Source organism: Cephus cinctus, unplaced genomic scaffold (genome assembly GCF_000341935.2).
Source record: "Cephus cinctus unplaced genomic scaffold, Ccin1 Ccin1_scaffold0132, whole genome shotgun sequence".
In the NCBI taxonomy this organism is placed as follows: Eukaryota; Metazoa; Arthropoda; class Insecta; order Hymenoptera; family Cephidae; genus Cephus; species Cephus cinctus.
In genome coordinates, this window is record NW_014332865.1 from 1,239,053 (window position 1) to 1,257,256 (window position 18,204).

General features: G+C 39.4%; 3 protein-coding genes across 8 annotated transcripts; 2 read left to right on the plus strand and 1 right to left on the minus strand.

The window, feature by feature from the left end:
• Positions 1–17: 17 nt before the first annotated feature.
• LOC107263035 (FAS-associated factor 1) lies at positions 18–3,784 on the plus strand. 2 transcript variants are annotated; one of them, XM_025080397.1, is made up of 12 exons: positions 18–273; positions 532–600; positions 684–975; positions 1,063–1,240; positions 1,313–1,589; positions 1,645–1,786; positions 1,868–2,013; positions 2,100–2,254; positions 2,326–2,521; positions 2,608–2,711; positions 2,794–3,119; positions 3,292–3,784. In XM_025080397.1, exons 1-11 carry the CDS (start codon positions 235–237, stop codon positions 3,116–3,118), a joined length of 1,923 nt encoding a protein of 640 aa, XP_024936165.1. In that variant the 5' UTR covers positions 18–234; the 3' UTR covers position 3,119; positions 3,292–3,784. The 2 variants fall into 2 exon arrangements, with proteins under 2 accessions (XP_024936165.1, XP_015585312.1); XM_015729826.2 differs by having other exon boundaries at positions 235–273; positions 2,794–3,106; positions 3,292–3,627.
• Positions 3,711–7,566, minus strand: LOC107263028 (exosome RNA helicase MTR4). The gene is made up of 10 exons (XM_015729811.1): positions 7,451–7,566; positions 7,253–7,354; positions 6,936–7,178; positions 6,652–6,859; positions 6,315–6,581; positions 5,406–6,234; positions 5,164–5,336; positions 4,656–5,087; positions 4,035–4,572; positions 3,711–3,962 (listed from the first exon to the last, which is right to left on the minus strand). The coding sequence occupies exons 1-10, from the start codon at positions 7,564–7,566 to the stop codon at positions 3,805–3,807; spliced, it is 3,066 nt and encodes a 1,021-aa protein (XP_015585297.1). The 3' UTR covers positions 3,711–3,804.
• Positions 7,567–9,573: 2,007 nt separating this feature from the next.
• On the plus strand, positions 9,574–15,781 carry LOC107263038. 5 transcript variants are annotated; one of them, XM_025080400.1, is made up of 4 exons: positions 9,574–9,652; positions 13,244–13,695; positions 13,823–14,864; positions 15,188–15,781. In XM_025080400.1, the coding sequence occupies exons 2-4, from the start codon at positions 13,517–13,519 to the stop codon at positions 15,467–15,469; spliced, it is 1,503 nt and encodes a 500-aa protein (XP_024936168.1). In that variant the 5' UTR covers positions 9,574–9,652; positions 13,244–13,516; the 3' UTR covers positions 15,470–15,781. The 5 variants fall into 5 exon arrangements, with proteins under 5 accessions (XP_024936168.1, XP_015585315.1, XP_015585316.1 ...); XM_015729829.2 differs by lacking the exon at positions 9,574–9,652 and adding an exon at positions 10,153–10,364; XM_015729830.2 differs by lacking the exon at positions 9,574–9,652 and adding an exon at positions 10,161–10,364 and having other exon boundaries at positions 15,191–15,781.
• Positions 15,782–18,204: the final 2,423 nt, after the last annotated feature.

The following is an 18,204-nucleotide window of genomic DNA, read 5'->3' on the forward strand; positions in this document are numbered from 1 at the left end:
GCGCCATGTTTTTGGTATCGCCTAAAACCGTAGCGTTGTGCATCTCCCTACTCATCTCTGAGCATTGAACTGTGTTTTCTTATCTCGTCATGCACGCCATCAATGGCCTGTACCATTGTGCGTGTGATTTTCAGTGTGATTTGAGCGACTTAAGAAAATATTTCAAAATATACGAGAATTTCATTGTCGTACAAAAACTTTCTTTGTGCTCCTAAGTCAACGCCCTACGATATTATGGCCGGAAATAAGGAGGTGATTCTGGCTGATTTTCAGGTAATAATTTCAGTCTTGTAAAATTCATTGTTGGCAAGCATAGCTATGCTTGCGTAGGTTATGTGGGCTATTAGAACGATGACATTGACAATTGCCATGTTTGCTCAAAGGAATTTCATAGGGGCCTTTCTTCATTTGAATACACTAGAATATAAAAAATCCAAAATTATGAAAAAACTAATTAAAATCCCTTGTTATTATTTACTGTCATAAAAATTTCTGTATACAAAAGCTAACCAATGAAAAATCAATTTTTAGGCATGTACAGGAATTGATGATATTGGTGAAGCCATCCTACGTTTGGAAGGAACTAATTGGGATCTATTGGTACTAAAGTTCTTCATGTTTAAAGAAGTTAATGTTTCATATATTTCAATGATATAACTGTATCAACATCACTCCGTGTTTAGGCTGCAGTAAACAGCGTTATGCCTCAGGATTCACAACAGCTTCCATCTGAAATGGGTCCTGATATTGAAATGATAGAGGAAATAAGAGGAAATTCACGAAATTCATTATCCTCCTCTTCGGAAATTGCTCAGACATTAAAAAATACAAACACTCCCAGAGCAGATGTAGTGGAAATTGTTAAACCAGGTACAAGTAGACCAAGAAATAGCAGTGGTCCTAGAACACTGACATTCCATATTAACTACTCCAATCAAGTTATACAAATCGACTTACCAGAAACACGTACTGTAGGTAAGTAACAAGTGAATCAAAAGTATTTTTTAATTTCTACCACAATAAGTTTCTATAATGCCATTATAATAAACTTTTTGTATTCAGGTGATTTAAAGCATTTAATTTGGGAGCAAACACATGTGGGACTTTGTCATCAACAGTTACATGGGTGGAAGAATGAACCACAAACTGATCATACTATTCTTCAAACTTTGGATTTACCACGTGAGAATACATTATACATGTCAGCCATTGGTGAAATTGGAGATTCTTCAGCAGAAAGGTATTTATCTACAAAAATAATGACTAATTCTAAGGGTATACAACTATTCCATCTGCATCATTTGGTTTTCAGTATGAGCCTTTCAGATCGCTTGACGCAAAATTACACATTAAATGTGCGTGACGAAATACATAATAAGACATACAAACTGAAGTTTCCTGGGACTCACACCATCTTAGAAGTCAAATCAGATGTATATTCATTAATTGATGTGCCCGTGAGAAACCAACAGTGGAAGGGCTGGCCAAGTTCTTTAAAGGATGACAAAGTAACACTCGCGCTAAGTGGAATTTCTTACCCAGAGCACGATCTCACCGTTGGCAAGCGTGCAACAAAGGATCACAAAAAGGTACTTATCATCACTTTGTAAAAATGAATTAATATCAAACATGATCGCGTTTCAGGTCGTCGTGGATTTAGTCGATAGCAACAGTTCTGCTGATGAACCAGAAGATACAGAAGAGTTTGAAGATGCACCTGATTCATTTAGTGTTGAAGATGATATTTTTATTGACAATATTCGCTCAACGAAAATACAACGCCTGAGTATATACTTGCTTTCTTGTACATATTGAATATTTTAACATATTGTTTAGACAATTATATTTTTTTTCTTTTTTTCTACAGTGCCTGACAAAGTAGAAGATGAAACTCTAGGTACACTACATTTTGCGGAACAATTTGAAAAGCGTTATGGTCCAGTTCATCCGGAATTTTTCACTGGAACTTTTGAAGATGCTATAAAGGAATCCTGTTTAAAACCGGCGAAGGAAGTTCGTGACTAAAATCTTCGTTATACGTGATTGAGCGTCCTTACATTTTTTGTTCATTATCAAAATATTCATTTCATTGATTTCAGAGAAAACTCTTGGCTGTGTATTTGCATCATGATAACAGTGTACTTGCAAATGTATTTTGTACGCAACTACTAGGCTTTGAATCCGTCTTACAATTGCTTTCTACAAATTTCATCGTCTGGGGTTGGGACTTCTCATACGAATCGAACAAACAAACGTAAATACTTCTTAGTATTTTGACTATTTTTAATGCACGTAAACATCATTAACGAATTAAATTACCCACAGATTTTTATCCTCTATAAATCAAACTCTTGGTCCAATAGCTGCACTGACAGTGAGGAGCATTGATGTAGATACACTACCCGTACTTATGATTATTATGCGATCCAGATCTAATACGGAGATATTTACAATAGTTCATGGAAACGTGGGTGTTAATGAACTTCTTACTAATTTGATCCAAGCTGTTGATGTATTCCAGGTGAGACCACGATTAGGACGCATTAAAAGAAATTATCCATTAATTTCTACTTTCAATTAGCTAATGTTTACTGAATTTGACAACAGGAACAAAGACGCGCTGATATCGGTTTTGAAGAAGAGAGACAAGCTAGAGAAAGAGTGAAGCAGGAACAAGATCGAGCTTATCAAGAGAGTCTTGCAGCTGATAGGTATTTATTCTTTATAAATGTTTATTATTCTGCAATTATTGTGCAAAATGTGCAGTCCTTGCATTATAAATTTGCATTCTAGGGCGAAAGAAGAAGCAAAACAGATACAGGAGCTGATAGAACGTCAGAGAAAGGAACAGGCCGAAAGTGAACGACTTGCTGAAGAAGCAAGAAAAGAAGCTCATAGACAGGCGGTTGAGTCTAATTTACCACCTGAACCATTAGAAGGTGCAGGCGACGGCGTCTTGAAAGTAAAAGTGCGACTTCCAGCTGGAAAATTTCTGGAGCGCAGGTTTCAGTCGGACACTCCGTTGCAAACACTTCTTAATTTCCTCATCGTGGAAGGATATCCCACAGAGGAATATAAAGTTCTGTCCAGCTGGCCCCGAAGGGATGTAAGTAGATGATGTAAGCATTTTAATTCAATTAACCCAAAGACTAAATGTCCAATTTAATTATGCCCCTCAATATTTATTTAAATATGAAGTCATTTGTACAATGCTTATAATGGAATGTGGGTTAAATGCGGATGGCTTTGTTCAATGAATAATTGCATAATGCATACTTTTATTTTCTTTAGCTAACTTCCATGGATCCCAATCTCACACTCAGCGAACTGAAATTCTGCCCGCAAGAGACAGTGATCTTAGAGGAACGATAAGTTAATTACTGTAATTAAATTCGAAGTAGGGATTAAACATCGCGATATTCGTAATACGTATTTATTTAATAATTTTGAGATAGTCAACAGTTAATACAAGTTGTCTGTTTATTATGCAATTACATTTGTACGCTGTACTTTTTTCATACGATCATATCGTATGACGAATGTAGTTCTATTTTATAAAGAGTCCTTTTTATGCGCGTGCACTGTATGTTGTAAATTCCGAAAAATAAATTAGACGAGAAAAGGCCATCAAGCTATCCTCCACTGTCGACGTTTTTACATCTAATAATTTATCGACTTACGGTTCACAGAAGAATTTTAGATACATAGAATGAAAGAATCCAGAAAATGTATTTTGTAAATCAGGCGTGTCAAATGTACAATATAATGAATATACATACACAAATCTTCGTATAAAAAACTCCATTATAAATATAAAGAAGCGGCAAAAACAATATCCCTCTTAATTATCTTTATGGCTTCGCTAAATTTATTTTCCAAATCTGTATTTCCTATATTCTTGGCTGCTTGGCAAAGCTGTCTGAGAACCTCCTCTAGACGACGCATACACCGTATAATAGAGCCTACAAGAAATATCAACAGTTTGTTTAATTCTTATAACACGAAGTTCATTTCTTTTTAAGATCGAGCATTACCTTCGAATATATCGGTCATTTTGCATATTTGCAAAAAACTCGCACCTTTACACCAGGCATACATGACATCCATGAGATACGGTTTGAATTTATCTACATAAGCGGCTTCATCCAATTCTAATTTAGCATCTGTAGATACTTTAGCTATTCTGCGAGCTAGATCCTGCATCTGCCTGAGTGGGCCACTCAATTCTTCTGTACTTCTCGGCATTTCATTAGATTTCTCATCACAAACGAAGCAACTAATCAGTGCTACCATTTGGGGAACACTCAAGGCGTTGAACAGCCCATTGAAAATCATTTCAGTCATCAAGAGCTCATCAGCTCCGTTAAGCTCACAAGCTACTCGACCTTTTAGTTCTATGACATCTGCTGCGGTGCAATAAGCCATTCTTCGTAAAACACGTTTTCTACATTTGAGCTCCTCCATTTGTAATACGGATTTGGCTTGTTTTAATTCTGTCTTAGCTTGTTTTAATTGAGTACCTAGCTCTTCTTTTCGTATAAATTGTGTGTACAGTTCGTTCAATTGTGGATTCTGTGGAGGATAACAAATTGTATATGTGATTGTTGAAGATTAACTAATAATGAGGATTTTGTGAATACTTTTATTTCGTTTACCTTGTGCAAAGGATGTGCGAATAATCGTTCTTCTAATACTTCAATGCGCTTTACTATATCTTTGAATGCTGAATCTTCGATTTTCATATCAGTAATAGGATTGAGCAATGGTGGCCCATCTGGAAATCTCTTTTTTACTTCCTGTATTGTTTTAAGGACGCTTCTTCTATTATCAGAAGGTCTTAAATCTTTTGGATAATAAACTCTAAGTGAACTGATTTCAGAAAGTAAAGTATGTAAGACGGGCACCACTTCTACATCACCATCTTCACCAGGTCGGCATGGAATTGGTGAACCTTCAGTAGAGTCACTAGAAATATGGAGCAATATATCTACGACAATAACAGTTTTTTCCAGCATAGGATTTTTCGGAGTTTTCTTTTTAAAATTTACTATTATTCCCCAATCGAACGTGTCACTTTCATTTTTCACCTATAATTTGGATAGTATACATGGTTAAACTTAAGAATAGTCAGGCGCGTAAAGCATCCTCACAAATCATTATTACCTTCACCATTCTTCCTGGTTGTAAAAATGGTAGCAAATAATCCGGTTTTGTTAAAAAACTTCGAAATTCTATTGAAAGTTTATCGAGCTGCTCCCGTATATCGTGATAGCTGGAAATATCTTGGAATTTCTCAATTTGTATAGCCTCATATTCAGCTTCCAAGTTTTTCACCTCTGAAAATATTGAATACGTTATACCAATTTCATTCACTGAATTTAACAAAAAACTAACAAATTACTAACTGTTATATAACTCTGGGATGCTGGCTTGATTTTGAAACTGATAAAAACTACGCTCTAACATGTACTCGGGATTAATTTCTTCAACCCTCAAAAGATTGAGAACCATATTGTACGTAAGATGAAATGCAGAATTAATAGGATCAGGTTTTCCTTGTACAATGTCTTTCCCAACAGTAGGACTGACTCTCTCGTCAATCATGAGAATAACTATACCCTTCTCATCTATACCTCGTCTGCCAGCTCTGCCAGACATTTGAATATATTCACCGGAAGTGATCCAGCGGAAGTCTCTTCCATCAAATTTTCTAGGTGCTGTGAAGAGGACTGTTCTGGCAGGCATGTTTAAGCCCATGGCAAAGGTTTCGGTAGCAAATAATGCTTTAATTAAACCCTCACCAAACAGAATTTCTACAGTTTCTTTTAATATTGGTAGTAGACCACCATGATGTATGCCTATACCACGTCGTAATAATGGCAACACGTTCTCCACCTGAGGCAGTCGTCTATCCTCTTCACTGAGGACATCCATTGCATTTTCAAATACTTCATCAACCAATTTCTTTTCTTCTATCGTATTCAGGTCTAATTTGGCCATTTGCATAGCATAGATCTCACAATCTTTCTTGGAAAAGCTGAAAATGATTACAGGAGCAAAGTTCCTCTCCATTATCATCTTCACCATCTTGAAAATATTACTTTGGCCAGCATTGGTTCCCTTAAGTCCACCTTTACGGCCCTTTGTATCACCTTTTGCAGCGTCGCCCATTTGCAGGCACGCCATGGCTCGGTTAAAATTCTCTTCTTTAAATTGTCCTGCCTCATCAACAACCTATAAGTTACAGGAATCGAGCATATTATTTATTCATTTACACGTGTCAATCTAAATAATAATACTTATTACACACTGACCAAGTGAATACCATCTCCGCCAACGGGAAATATATAATGCTGCAGCGGAGTTGGTCTATAGTCAGTATATACAACGTGACAAGGTTGGCGGTGTAAATGAGAAACCCATTCAGCAAATTGTCGAGCGTTGGGAATTGTTGCGGAAAGAAACACGTAATGTACATTATCTGGAAGGAGTATTAAAGTTTCTTCCCACACTACACCTCTTTCTTTGTCACGCATATAATGAATTTCGTCGAATATTACCCAACCGACTTCTCGCATTACCTAAGTAATATTATAATTAGTTTGATAGATTATAGTGAGTAGTGATATGACATGTAATCGTGATATTAACCTCTGAACCCCTGTACAACATATTTCTCAAAATCTCTGTAGTCATAATAAGAACACTGGCTGTTGGATTAATGGTAACATCTCCTGTGATTAAACCAACATCTTTGAACTCTTCAAAGAATTCTCTATATTTCTGGTTACTTAGAGCTTTTATAGGCGTCGTATAAATTACTCGTTGCTTGTCTCTTAAAGACGATGCTATCGCATACCTATAATAATTTGTATTAGTAATATGAAGTAATAAAGTATGAATATTGTTATTGGTAGTCCAATCAATTTACATACTCAGCAACTACAGTTTTACCAGCTGATGTATGAGCCGATACTAGAACAGATTGATTGTTCTCTATACATAATATAGCCTCCTTCTGAAATGGATCTAAAACAAATTTGTATTCCTTGGCTGGCTTGATCGACTTATTTTCGAGTGGTATATATTCCTGGCCTGGTGGAATAGCAACTTCATGAGTACAAGACTCAATAGTCTCTATCGTATGGACTGTTATCCGTGATGCTAAATCATCTATACTATTAGACAAATATAAATTTAAAAATACACTAAACTCTAATTAGATATTACATGATGGAAATAAATTACATACTTAATATCTTCCAAAATGGATTCTGTCTTCTGTCTTTTGCCAGAGTAATCTGTATCACTTTCATCAAGATCTCGTTTAGCTCCAATTTCCACGTCAGCATTTCTATTCGTTTAGAAATATGCATTAATGAAATTCAAACAATACAAAACATTTTTGAAAAGATTATTATATTCCAGTATGTTTTCTCTGTGAACTTACTTCACGATTTTTGTAGTCTTCAAATTACTTTCTTGTGATGTTGTTGGAATTATCTCAACAACACTTTCACTAGATTCTTCGAATACATCAAACAAATCTTCACTGAAATCAGCCATCGGAAACTGTTTTAGAAACTTGTATTTTTTTCTAAACCTTAACCTTCTTTTAAAAAGTAGCGTGGAGTCGTTCGCGTACCAAATTCTAGCAATAGGTTAGCCGCAGTTAGCCGCCTTGGGCACTCATCGACTCCCTATCGGTATTATCATTTTACAGTTTTAACTAGCAGTTTCAGACGTTTGTCTCGAGATAGCAGCATTAAGGTTCTGACATTTCTATTCTGTATGTATATATATGTATACATGTACTTCGAAGTTGTATTAGCACCAAACAATACATTCCATTGATATCACAAATGATTTTTTTATACATAAAAAAACATAGAGCTATCTGAGAACAATAATGAATTACAAAAAAAATACCATTCTACATTGAATGTATAGATTATAAAACTTATGTATTTCTCGTACCGATTGCGTCAAAGACCTTGCAAGATTAGAAATCATCGTGTCATTCGACCATGTTTTAAAACAGCGTAATATACAATTTGCTGTAAGTTTTTATATTTGGATCATAGATAAATAAAAAGTTCTACTTATTAATACATGTAACGTCCATTCTCAGAAGTAATTTGTGTACACATATTTTCTATTATTATCTCTATTACTTACATCGATTATATCTCTATTTCGAATGAGAAGGTGCGTTAAAACGAATAATTGAAAATAATTATAGTTTGATTATTAGCGTTTCAAAAACGGGTATCAATCTGCGATCTTAAGGAGAACCAATTCGTGTTTCCCCACTCAACCGTTTATGGAACTTTCAAATAAAAAAATAAATGGATAACACTCAATTTACGTGACAAAAATTGTATTAACAAACATTTATATATAATTCATTATGTATTGCACAGGCGACCATACTGCATACTTAATAGACAAAATATAATTGTCACGAAAAGGAACAGTCATGTAAAAAACTGTTCAAATGTCGCGCATGAAACTTTACAATATTTAAATTATATATAGTACACCCTGATTTCTTAAGAGCTCAACTCTCGGAGTACCGTATATACGAAACGTAGTATAACTACACATTCCATGTTCACTTCTCAAGGTTGTAGGACCATTTTTTCTTTAAGGGGTTACACTTGTCCCATTTGTATCCCTACTTTAACGCCTCTGATCAATTCATATGCATACATTGTAAACTTTCTCGTTCCTTCACAATTACAATCTAACGTAAGATTATAACGGTATACTGTTAGACTGTCGATTTCACGTGTCAATCAACAAGAAATTAACGAAGGTCCCAATACAGAATACAAAGAACAGCTACGGTTTCGTTTACAAGGTTTGGTGTTAAAGTTACCGTGACATTGTCAATTATCATAGAGGCAATCTAGCTGCAGACAAAATAGTACAGTCACGTTTAGACACGAGACACGCCCGACATAAGTAAGCATCTCAGTTAATGGACATTTCCTGATTGCATCAACAGTGTGCTTATTCTTCCATCAATTTCCAATACGTTTATATTATGTATATAAATATTGACAATGGGATATAATCAATATCCGGCATACTCTCATCACTTCCGAGTTCCATCATGTGATGTCTAAGTAAAGAAAAAGTCAACGGGACACCGTCAATAATGACACAGGAAAAGTTGTAAGGTTATGTACGGAAGAAGAGACGGCAAAATGTGTCAAGTGGGAAAAGTTATCGCCGAGAAAGTTACGTGGCAAGCAAATAAGCATTGCGGAAATAACGAGATGTAATTTTAGTGAGAGACAATGAGTGTCTTCGGAGAACGGTAAATGCCCTATGTCATTGACTGCGCCCACGCAGAACAATTCGTATTCAACGATACGAAAGATACCTCAGGACAATTGACATTCGAATTGAGCAAGGCCTTATTCGTTCATTGCTCGCGAGATAAAATCTACATATGAAAATATTGACATTGAGTTAATGAAGCATATAAAAATTTGACATTTCGTTTTTAAACACCGTCAATTAAAATAATACACAGGCGATGATAAAAGCCATTTAATATTTTGACCGTGAAAATACTTCCTGGCTTGAAATTATTTCCATCTCTTCTAGACTCTTTGAAAACAGCATAATCTATGGATTACAGGTATATCACACTAAACATATTATATACGATTACTAGGATAATTTTGTATTATAAGAAAGTTCATGACCCTTTAATGATAATAGTTTGTCTCAAGTTATTATCACAAATATCATGAAAGCTATAAAAAAGAAAAAAAAGACAAGTTTCGCTCTTTATGAGAAGAGTGGAAAATTACACTTGATTATTCCTAGCAGGTTTGCGCAACGGTCCTACTCCTTATCCCACCCTGTTTCTTCTTGTTTCTCAGCCAAGCAAAGGAAGATACATGCCGTGGGATATTGTAGGTACTGTCAAAACAACAACGTTGAAAATTGCCGGTAAAGATTGCCATCATTAGAATGGACATATCTATATACATGCATAATTCCTACCGCGTCCCAAGACTTTTAGAGATTTTTACGGCCCGAGGGGCCTTTTCGCTTTTTTGGAGATACCATCTTCAGACAATATTTTCACGTTCTTCACAGTGACAAATCTTTTAATGGAGAAACTCTTTGAATGACAGAAGCGTCTTTAGTCAGCGGTGGGTATCCATACTACAAGCTCCATCCTACGCCTCTTGGTAGGGTTCCGCTAGTCGGGCCCTGGTTCGTCTCGAGGAAACGGAACTTTCAGTTTCTTTTGGGGTCCCGCGAGTGCAAGACCGAGCGCAACGAGCGCGCGTCGCGTGTGAAAGTTTCTCTGCGAAGACAGCCTCCGTGTACAGAGACAGGTACATAGAAACAAAAGTGTCCCGAGTAGAGAATCATCCGCATTATGCATCCTACGTATCAGCTAATCCGTCACTTTCGAAGATTACCTGTCATCAGTTTCTTGAATCGTTTCGTCTCCTTCCCGTCAAGACTAAAAATCCTGTAGGTGACTGATATCCGAGAAAAACGTAATCGCTGTCCGACGTTGCCTTATACGTAAAGGAAACACGTTTGGAACGTGGTATCATTGTACAGTACACTTGACCGCAACTGCATCGCAGCCTCTTGCAAAACGAAACGGTTGCGAAGACGTTTTGTGCCCTCCATATGTTAATTTCATATTTAGTAACGATATCTAAAGATTATTGGAAGCAAATAATTAGGGTATAAAAAAAAGAACACCGATAATATAGTGTATATCAGATTTCCCACTGCATGGTAACGACATTGCAAAATTTGTTTGTCGTTGTTGAATATTCACTAATTTATTTTAAGGAATATAATCGGATATATATATATATATATACATATATAAGACTCTATGACATGTTTTAATCGTGAAATAATTCAATATCCGAATAAGCAATACTTGTTAGTGGGTCATCGATATCAACCGGTCACGAGGGGATCTCGATTTGGATTGAGTAAAAAAGGAACATATCAAAGAAATTACGTGTCCGGTTGTAAGATTCGCAAGCACGACAACTCGTTCGATTCCCCAAGCACGTAGGCTCTCCGTTTGCGTTGACGTAATAGCAGATCAGTTGCTGAATACGATACGAACCTGCAAGGCAATTGTCATTTTTATACTTTCTCCCATAAAAAAAATCCTAGTCATTCGATTACAACGTCTACAGAGATAGAGCCAAAGCGAGCACATGCTAAGCCGACGCCGGCGACGCGCCGCCGTCGCCGCGAGCGCATACACATATATACAGGATCGATAAACATAATATTTCTCAACCAGGTTCGCTCTCTCCTCTCATTATAAGCGTCTTCGAAGACTTTCGGAACAGCGCCTATTGTGCGATAACGAGTGCACGTGGATTCGTCGCGTGTGACCAGAGCAATTGCATTGGGCATCTGAGGCAAGAGACACGAAAGAAAACAAAGGGCTCTGAGAAAAATCATTTGATTATAAAAATTAAGGGATCAGCTCCCGAGTGGAATCCGATGTTAGAGAGACTCTCGCACACGCGAATCTCGTGAAAGTGGTCCCAATCCGGTCCGGGAATCCTTTCGGGAAGCTACGTAATCGCCAGCCGAGCGTGCTCATTCTCGTAGGGTACCTACGAGCGTTTCTACGAGACGGATGAAGTTTTTCGCCGCCCCGGGGCAACGGGTTTTCGCGGGACGGCCCTGATCGTTCGAGTGAAAGTTCGTACGTTAAATATTTTCACGACTCGTTACAGCTCGAACGGTCAACTCCGATGCTGATGCGATTCGTGACACTTATCGTGACACTTATCCCGCACCCATGTATATATGCATACACGTATACATATGTATATACAATAAGTTATCGTTTCTATATATAGACAAGAGAAATTCCTATCCCTATAACAGGTATTCCAGTATCATCCCATCCCTTTAATTTCGTAATAACTTTCTATCCAAACACGTTCCTCCAATTACCATCTTATTACACGGGCGTTAATACTGCCCTGCATTCCATTCTGTAATACAAAGCAACCCGTAATACGACTCTCGAACAATAACCACACGATATCTCCCGTAGTCACTATTAAAACTCGACCAAAGAAAAAGGTACAGATCATTGCTAGATAAATATAATTCGTAAACACCGGTATAGACATATGCGAAAGTGACCAGTCACTAGGTCCCTGTACCACGTCAAGCCATATCGTACATGTTGCCGGACTCCGGGTATCTTGCTACGGCACGGCGGATCGTAGGTCAGTGATAGAACGTTCACCAGTAGGCATGTACATACGTGGAGAGAATCGTTGGGCGCAGTGCAGTTAGGATTAGCATTTCTTGTATGTATCTTTGACAGTAATAGCTACACGATGACGGGTGTAAATACAGGAATGATCGTTCTCTGCTGTCGCGATGTGCGACATAGATGCCGTATGTCGCAAGTATGCACGTATGACTGTACGTTAAAGAACGCAGATACGTAGTGAGACGACGGGTGGCAAGAACCGGCAAGAGCCGGTCGACTGCTGGAATTCAGGTTGATCGTCGTTCACAGGCCACGGGATGTGCGGTTGCGATTGCGAATCCCTATCGAGATAGTACCTGTAGAGGGGGAGACCACGAAATGACGACGAGTGCCTCTCTGACTGTAGGCACTGCAACGTTAACTTACAAATCCGGAAACTTGCTTTGTAACAGGGTCATATTATATACGGTGTAATGCGGGCACGTTAATGTTCGAATATATAGACGATTAGAGAGTACGAGTATTAAAGTGCCGGAGGGTATTGGGCACTTTATTATTCGAACATTGGGTACCTGAATACAAGGCACTATGACTGTGTATATTGCTCGAAGTGAGATCCGTGTAGCTGGTATCGTATAGAAATATTTCTCATTACACGAAACCACCGTCGGGTGTCTAAATCTGGAATCCAAGAGCACAAACAAGTCAAAGGAATCGTTAAATATTTCAAAATCGCACAGTGAGAAAGGCCTGTAATATGGTATAAGTATATATGCGTGTATGCGAAAGCGCTTTTGGTCACCTACGCCACGCGACTTCATATATTCTCTAGCCTATGCAACTCCCACTCCTTTGGTAACTATCGTCACCACTATTATGACCATCTATCCACCTTGAACTATCAATCCTCTTTTCATTTTTTTTCGTGTGTGCATAAGTATTCTTCTTTATTCTCTCTCTTCTCTCTCTTCTCCCTCTCCATCCGTATTTCAGTGTTGCAGCGTGAACCGGGAACCAAAAGAAGCCAAGGAGTAGGAGGACAGGGACAAAAAAGATAGGAGGTGGAAGAGGACAATGATGATGATAATGATGAAACGCCGACGTCGAGAGCACCGAGGATAGGACTACGTGGTCCGTAGTCCTGAGAACGTAGTCCTGAGAGAGCATGCCGCGGTGGCTCCTTGCCCTGGACGAACCAGCATCCGACCCATGTGACAGCGATCCACGACGTTCAATCGGGGTAGGATCGTAGGGTCGTACGAGGGGATGCTTAGCCGTGGGAAAGCCTGTCCCAGAGCCGCGTCGACAACGGCTGTGGCAGTTTCTGCTCGTGAGCCTCTCAGTGTAGGAGTCACGCCGCAATTGCCCCTTCGTAACGATCCCTACCCAAGTAACGCCGATAACGTCTTTGGAATACCCCGGGTCGATCTCCACGAGTTTGAATGGTGAGATATTATCCCCAGTGAATTTCGCAAAATTTTCCGTGCTCTTTGACTTTTGGATGAAAGACCAAAAAATACGGCCATCGTCGGGACGCTTTAAACGCACAGTATTAATTTTAACATCCTTCAGGATAGATCCGGATTCTTTGGATGCCGAAGTTTCGAAACTGGTCATAGGTTCCTCTGCTACACGAATTCCAAGAAGATGGAGAACCTCGACCAGTTCGGGCTATTCGAGTCATTCTCCGCCACTTTCGGCGGGCTCCTACTCCTGCTGCACCTCAGCCCCAATCCACACCCCTGGTCCTGGTGCTGCACTTCAACGTACTTCAGCCAATCACACCTCAGCGAAGGCTGCTCTCGCAGTCATCCACGAAAGCGAAACGATACCCAGACCGATTTGGCCTTGCGTTACCGGAGACTCGATAATGCACGACGATGGCGACGTCCTTGACGACGCTGAACGTCTCCGCTCGGGAATCTACGCTTGTTGCACGTATGGACATGGGTACGGTTACTCTCACTGCGACTGGGATTATGGTCAGTCCACGACGTCGAGTGCTCAAGAGGTTCTGTTCGAGCTCTCCAGGACGCTGAATTCAGTTATAGAAGGCGGTACGGATATGAAAGCTGAAGAAATTTTACGAGATATATCGCGCACTGTTGCCCAGGGTATTAATACAAAGAAACGCTGCCTCTGTGAGGATTATGTTTATCGCTTGTCCTCCGCCTCGTCAAACGTCGGTAAGGAATCTCCAGGAGTGAACCCAGTCAATGTAAACATTTATGGAAAATCACGGTCTCTTCGTGTGCCACGATGTACCTGCGAAAAGAAGACTTTCAGTCAGGGCCTTTTGTCCCCATTTTTTACGCAAATTCACCAAGTGAACGAAGAACGCAAGAAAAAAGATGCCACACCGGCTGTCTTTTTGGTCCCGGAATATCCTCGAAATCTTGGAGAGACTTTGCATCGTTACGACAATGTATCGGGACTCTGTAATTATCGTACTTATCGTAATTTCAATGACGACAGTCAAAACAAGAAGAAGCACAACGCTATTTCGGGAAACTACTCCAGATCGAAAGAAGACCCTTTCGCACAGCAGAATTCACGTAACGTCAAGAGCATCGGTCGAAAAGGTTATCAATTAACAGAACCTGAATACACGACGGTGAGTGGATTATATCTGAGACAAATCATTTACTAAACACAGCCGATACAATCTTATTCTTGCACTACCTTTATAATTCGGTCACACTTCATTAGTCTTGAACTCGCCTCTTCATTTCTCTTATAAAATTCACTGACTGAACTATACCACTCGCTATCCACTACTGTAGTTCTGACTAGAAAGCGTGAGTCTACTCGCGCAACGAAGGTATCAGTCGCGGTACACGGTGCACGTTAAAAGAGGTAAAAGAGGTAAAAGCGCTAAACATCTGATTAACCAAATATTAATGTCAAGAAATTGATGCGTCATGACCACTGTTTCAGCAGCTAGAGTGCAGTGATGGGACTTCTTCTAGTGAAGGAATTGTGGAGTCAATTGGCAAGACCGACTGGGATCGTGACGTTCGAGTATTCGACAGGGATTTGGATTTTACTCTGGATGGTTCACGAGCTGAAAGATTGGGCAGAGTTATCGCGAAAGCCAAAAGGAAACGGCAATGGTGTCGAGCCGTTACAGCTATCCTCGGGCTAGTCTTCTTCGTATTAAGCGTTGTTGTAGTTTCCTTATCGGTAACGAGGGGACGTAAAGTTTTTGGAAGTATGTAAAGTTGATTTCCTTCTGTGAACTTCACGATGATAAAATGATATCACGGGTCCTTCTGTGCTTTCACATAATATAATGGGGTATGGCGACAGAAAAAAAAACAGCAGCTAACGGATGTGTGTAATGCCACACGCTGCACCTACCCCTTAAATAGCTTCTTTAATTACATTAATTCCTAGTACCTTGTATCGATAAATTAGACGCGCAGAGCCCATTGTGACTCTGCGAGCAATATAATGGCTGTGACCATGTCGTCGTTTATATTTTGTTATTGAATAAAATATACTCTGTAACAAGTGTATCGAACTGATCAATTTAGATTATTGTAATATTATGCCATTAATTTTTTCAATGTTCCCTGGTGGTGTCGTAGTTTGTAACGAGAGTGAACTTTCGTGAGCATATAGATAACTAGTGATAAAAAATTCCTTTCTCCGTTGTAATTGTGTTTGATAAACCTACCTTTTGTGATTGAATCCTAGGAGATCTTTCTTAGAAACACGGTCGCGGCGTTACTGTTAATTAGCTATGTGTTAAATAATTTTCTTACAGTACCTCAGAGTGTAAACGGGTCACTCCAATTAGAAAAGTATTTTTAACGTAGATATTTTATCTTATGAAGTAAAGCATCCAATGTTGGAACTTCAAATGTAATGTCTTATTTAGAATAAGAATAATAAGAAGTACTACGTGACAGTGCTTAATGTAACTGTCATGTTTTATGAAATCATTCTAATGTAACTTCACAAGCCGGTCATATCGCGGCCTACAATTAACTTCCTCTTTCCTTTTCCTTATGGCTGACATCTCCAATGAGGAGATGTGCCAGAAAAGTCTGCAATTAACTTTCTTCCGTCCTTCTTTTCCTTATGCCTGACTCCTCCAATGAGATGTGCCAGCCACAATTAACTTCCTTCCTTCCTTTCCTTATGGCTGTATCCCCAATAGGGGACATGTGCCAGTAACTGGTCCTAATAATCAAGGATTGGAAGTTCGACACTAGATGGCGATGTACCTTGCGAGACGGGCCTTATTCTACTCAGCGTGAGGGGACCTACAAAGTTTATACACCGAATCCGAACAGTGTTGGGCGAAATCCCTATAAATACTCACTTAAGTTTTCATATGAAAACCCATTGGTGAATGCCGCTGGAAGCTGGCCACAATTAACTTCAAACTCAATAAGCGATTGACCATGAAACACGAATTCTTATAAGGTTAGCTCTCTTTCTGAATACAGAGATCAGTAGGGAGATGCACAACGCTACGGTTTTAGGCGATAAAGTCCACAGTGTTCTTCTCTCGTCAGAGCGCTATAAACGCGGAATTGGCAAAATCCAGAAGACTCGCGTGGACGAGTAAAAATTATTTAGTACACAGCGGAATCTGTGGTTGATCACTCGGAAACAAGAATAGCTGGAAATATAGTCAGACACTACCGCGTAGCATGGGAACACTTTCGGAATGCATCACCAAAATCTCGCACAAATATAAGTCAGATCTATGCTATACGTCCGGTATCAGCTGAGTATAGCAAATTTATGGCTTTCAGCATGGCCGCTTACATAACTGTTTATGATGAGTAGAAAAAAAAGGCAAAAAAGAAAAAGATCACTTACCCCAGGATCTTCGTCTGCCTTTCCCTTGTCCATTTGTATTGTTCATTGGTCCAGTACATCTTTCGACACTCGAGGTCCACTTTGATGACGACTTGACGATTCCAGCCTTGGCCACTATTTTGCACTTCCTGTATTTTCGGTTGCGGACTAATTCTTCACTTGTTACGAATAGACCAATACATGAATTTCCGCGAACTTTAGATAATAGAATTTTGTGATCATCGCCTTCGTCGATAATGCATATCCCGTCGTAGCCGAGCTGAACGTGATCACGAACGGGTAGCCTGGCGGGCAGAGTCCTCCGCTACTTATCGCTGGTTCCCAAAGCAACACTTAGAACGAGACAACTCATTGGATATAGCCTAAATACTTTTTTTCTTTGCAATCCTAAATGTATAGAAAGAGATGGCATGAAATGGGATGAAGGCTCGAGGCGAAGAGCCTCAAAGAAATGATTTTGATGATACTGATAGGGAATGGTTGTTACAGACATGACACTTGACCGGGGACAAGCGCGATGGACCGGATTAAGCAGGCTAGGGTGCGAAATACACGCTATCGGGCCCAACCCCTACGGACAGCGGAGGTCCGGCTAACAGATACCGAAGTAACAGCGGACTGCTGTGACGCAAGAGCTTAAAGGGCCGCGAAGCGGCTTCCGACCTTCGACAGACTTTGGTCGCGGACACAAAGCATTGACAAACATGAGTACAAGACTTTGAACAACATGAGCATATGTGAATGGCCTGGACTAAGCAGTTGCTTGTGTCGCAGAACCAGAACACGGGAAAAGGAGCCAGGCTATGAAAATTCGCGATCACCCCTAGCCGAGTCGACCGCAACGAATCACTGGGCATCAGCACCGACCGAGGCCGGAAGTCCCCGACCTATAACTATACTACCTTTAACTTATAACTATATTGCCTATAAATGTTTTGACAAACTCACAAAAATGGTGTCTAGACCCTGTACCTGCTACGCACTAATATTGAATTTAAAAGAAAACTATGAAGGTACAAGCGATGGAACGCAGTGGAGATATACTAGAGACTATACTCTTTCGAAGGGGACTGATTGGAAAGAGGTACAAACGATACTTTCTTGAAGAACTTCAAAAA

Coding starts and splice junctions, on each gene's coding strand:
- LOC107263028 (XM_015729811.1), bottom strand. CDS start 7,566: ATGGCTGATTTCAGTGAAGATTTGTTTGATGTATTCGAAGAATCTAGT. Junction 6,860..6,935: donor GGTAAAACTGTAGTTGCTGA/GTATGTAAATTG, acceptor AAATTATTATAG/GTATGCGATAGCATCGTCTT. Junction 5,088..5,163: donor AACCAGGAAGAATGGTGAAG/GTAATAATGATT, acceptor TCCAAATTATAG/GTGAAAAATGAAAGTGACAC.
- LOC107263038 (XM_025080400.1), top strand. CDS start 13,517: ATGCTTAGCCGTGGGAAAGCCTGTCCCAGAGCCGCGTCGACAACGGCT. Junction 13,696..13,822: donor GATCTCCACGAGTTTGAATG/GTGAGATATTAT, acceptor AACATCCTTCAG/GATAGATCCGGATTCTTTGG. Junction 14,865..15,187: donor CAGAACCTGAATACACGACG/GTGAGTGGATTA, acceptor CCACTGTTTCAG/CAGCTAGAGTGCAGTGATGG.
- LOC107263035 (XM_015729826.2), top strand. CDS start 235: ATGGCCGGAAATAAGGAGGTGATTCTGGCTGATTTTCAG. Junction 976..1,062: donor ACCAGAAACACGTACTGTAG/GTAAGTAACAAG, acceptor TTTTGTATTCAG/GTGATTTAAAGCATTTAATT. Junction 2,712..2,793: donor GAGAGTCTTGCAGCTGATAG/GTATTTATTCTT, acceptor TTTGCATTCTAG/GGCGAAAGAAGAAGCAAAAC.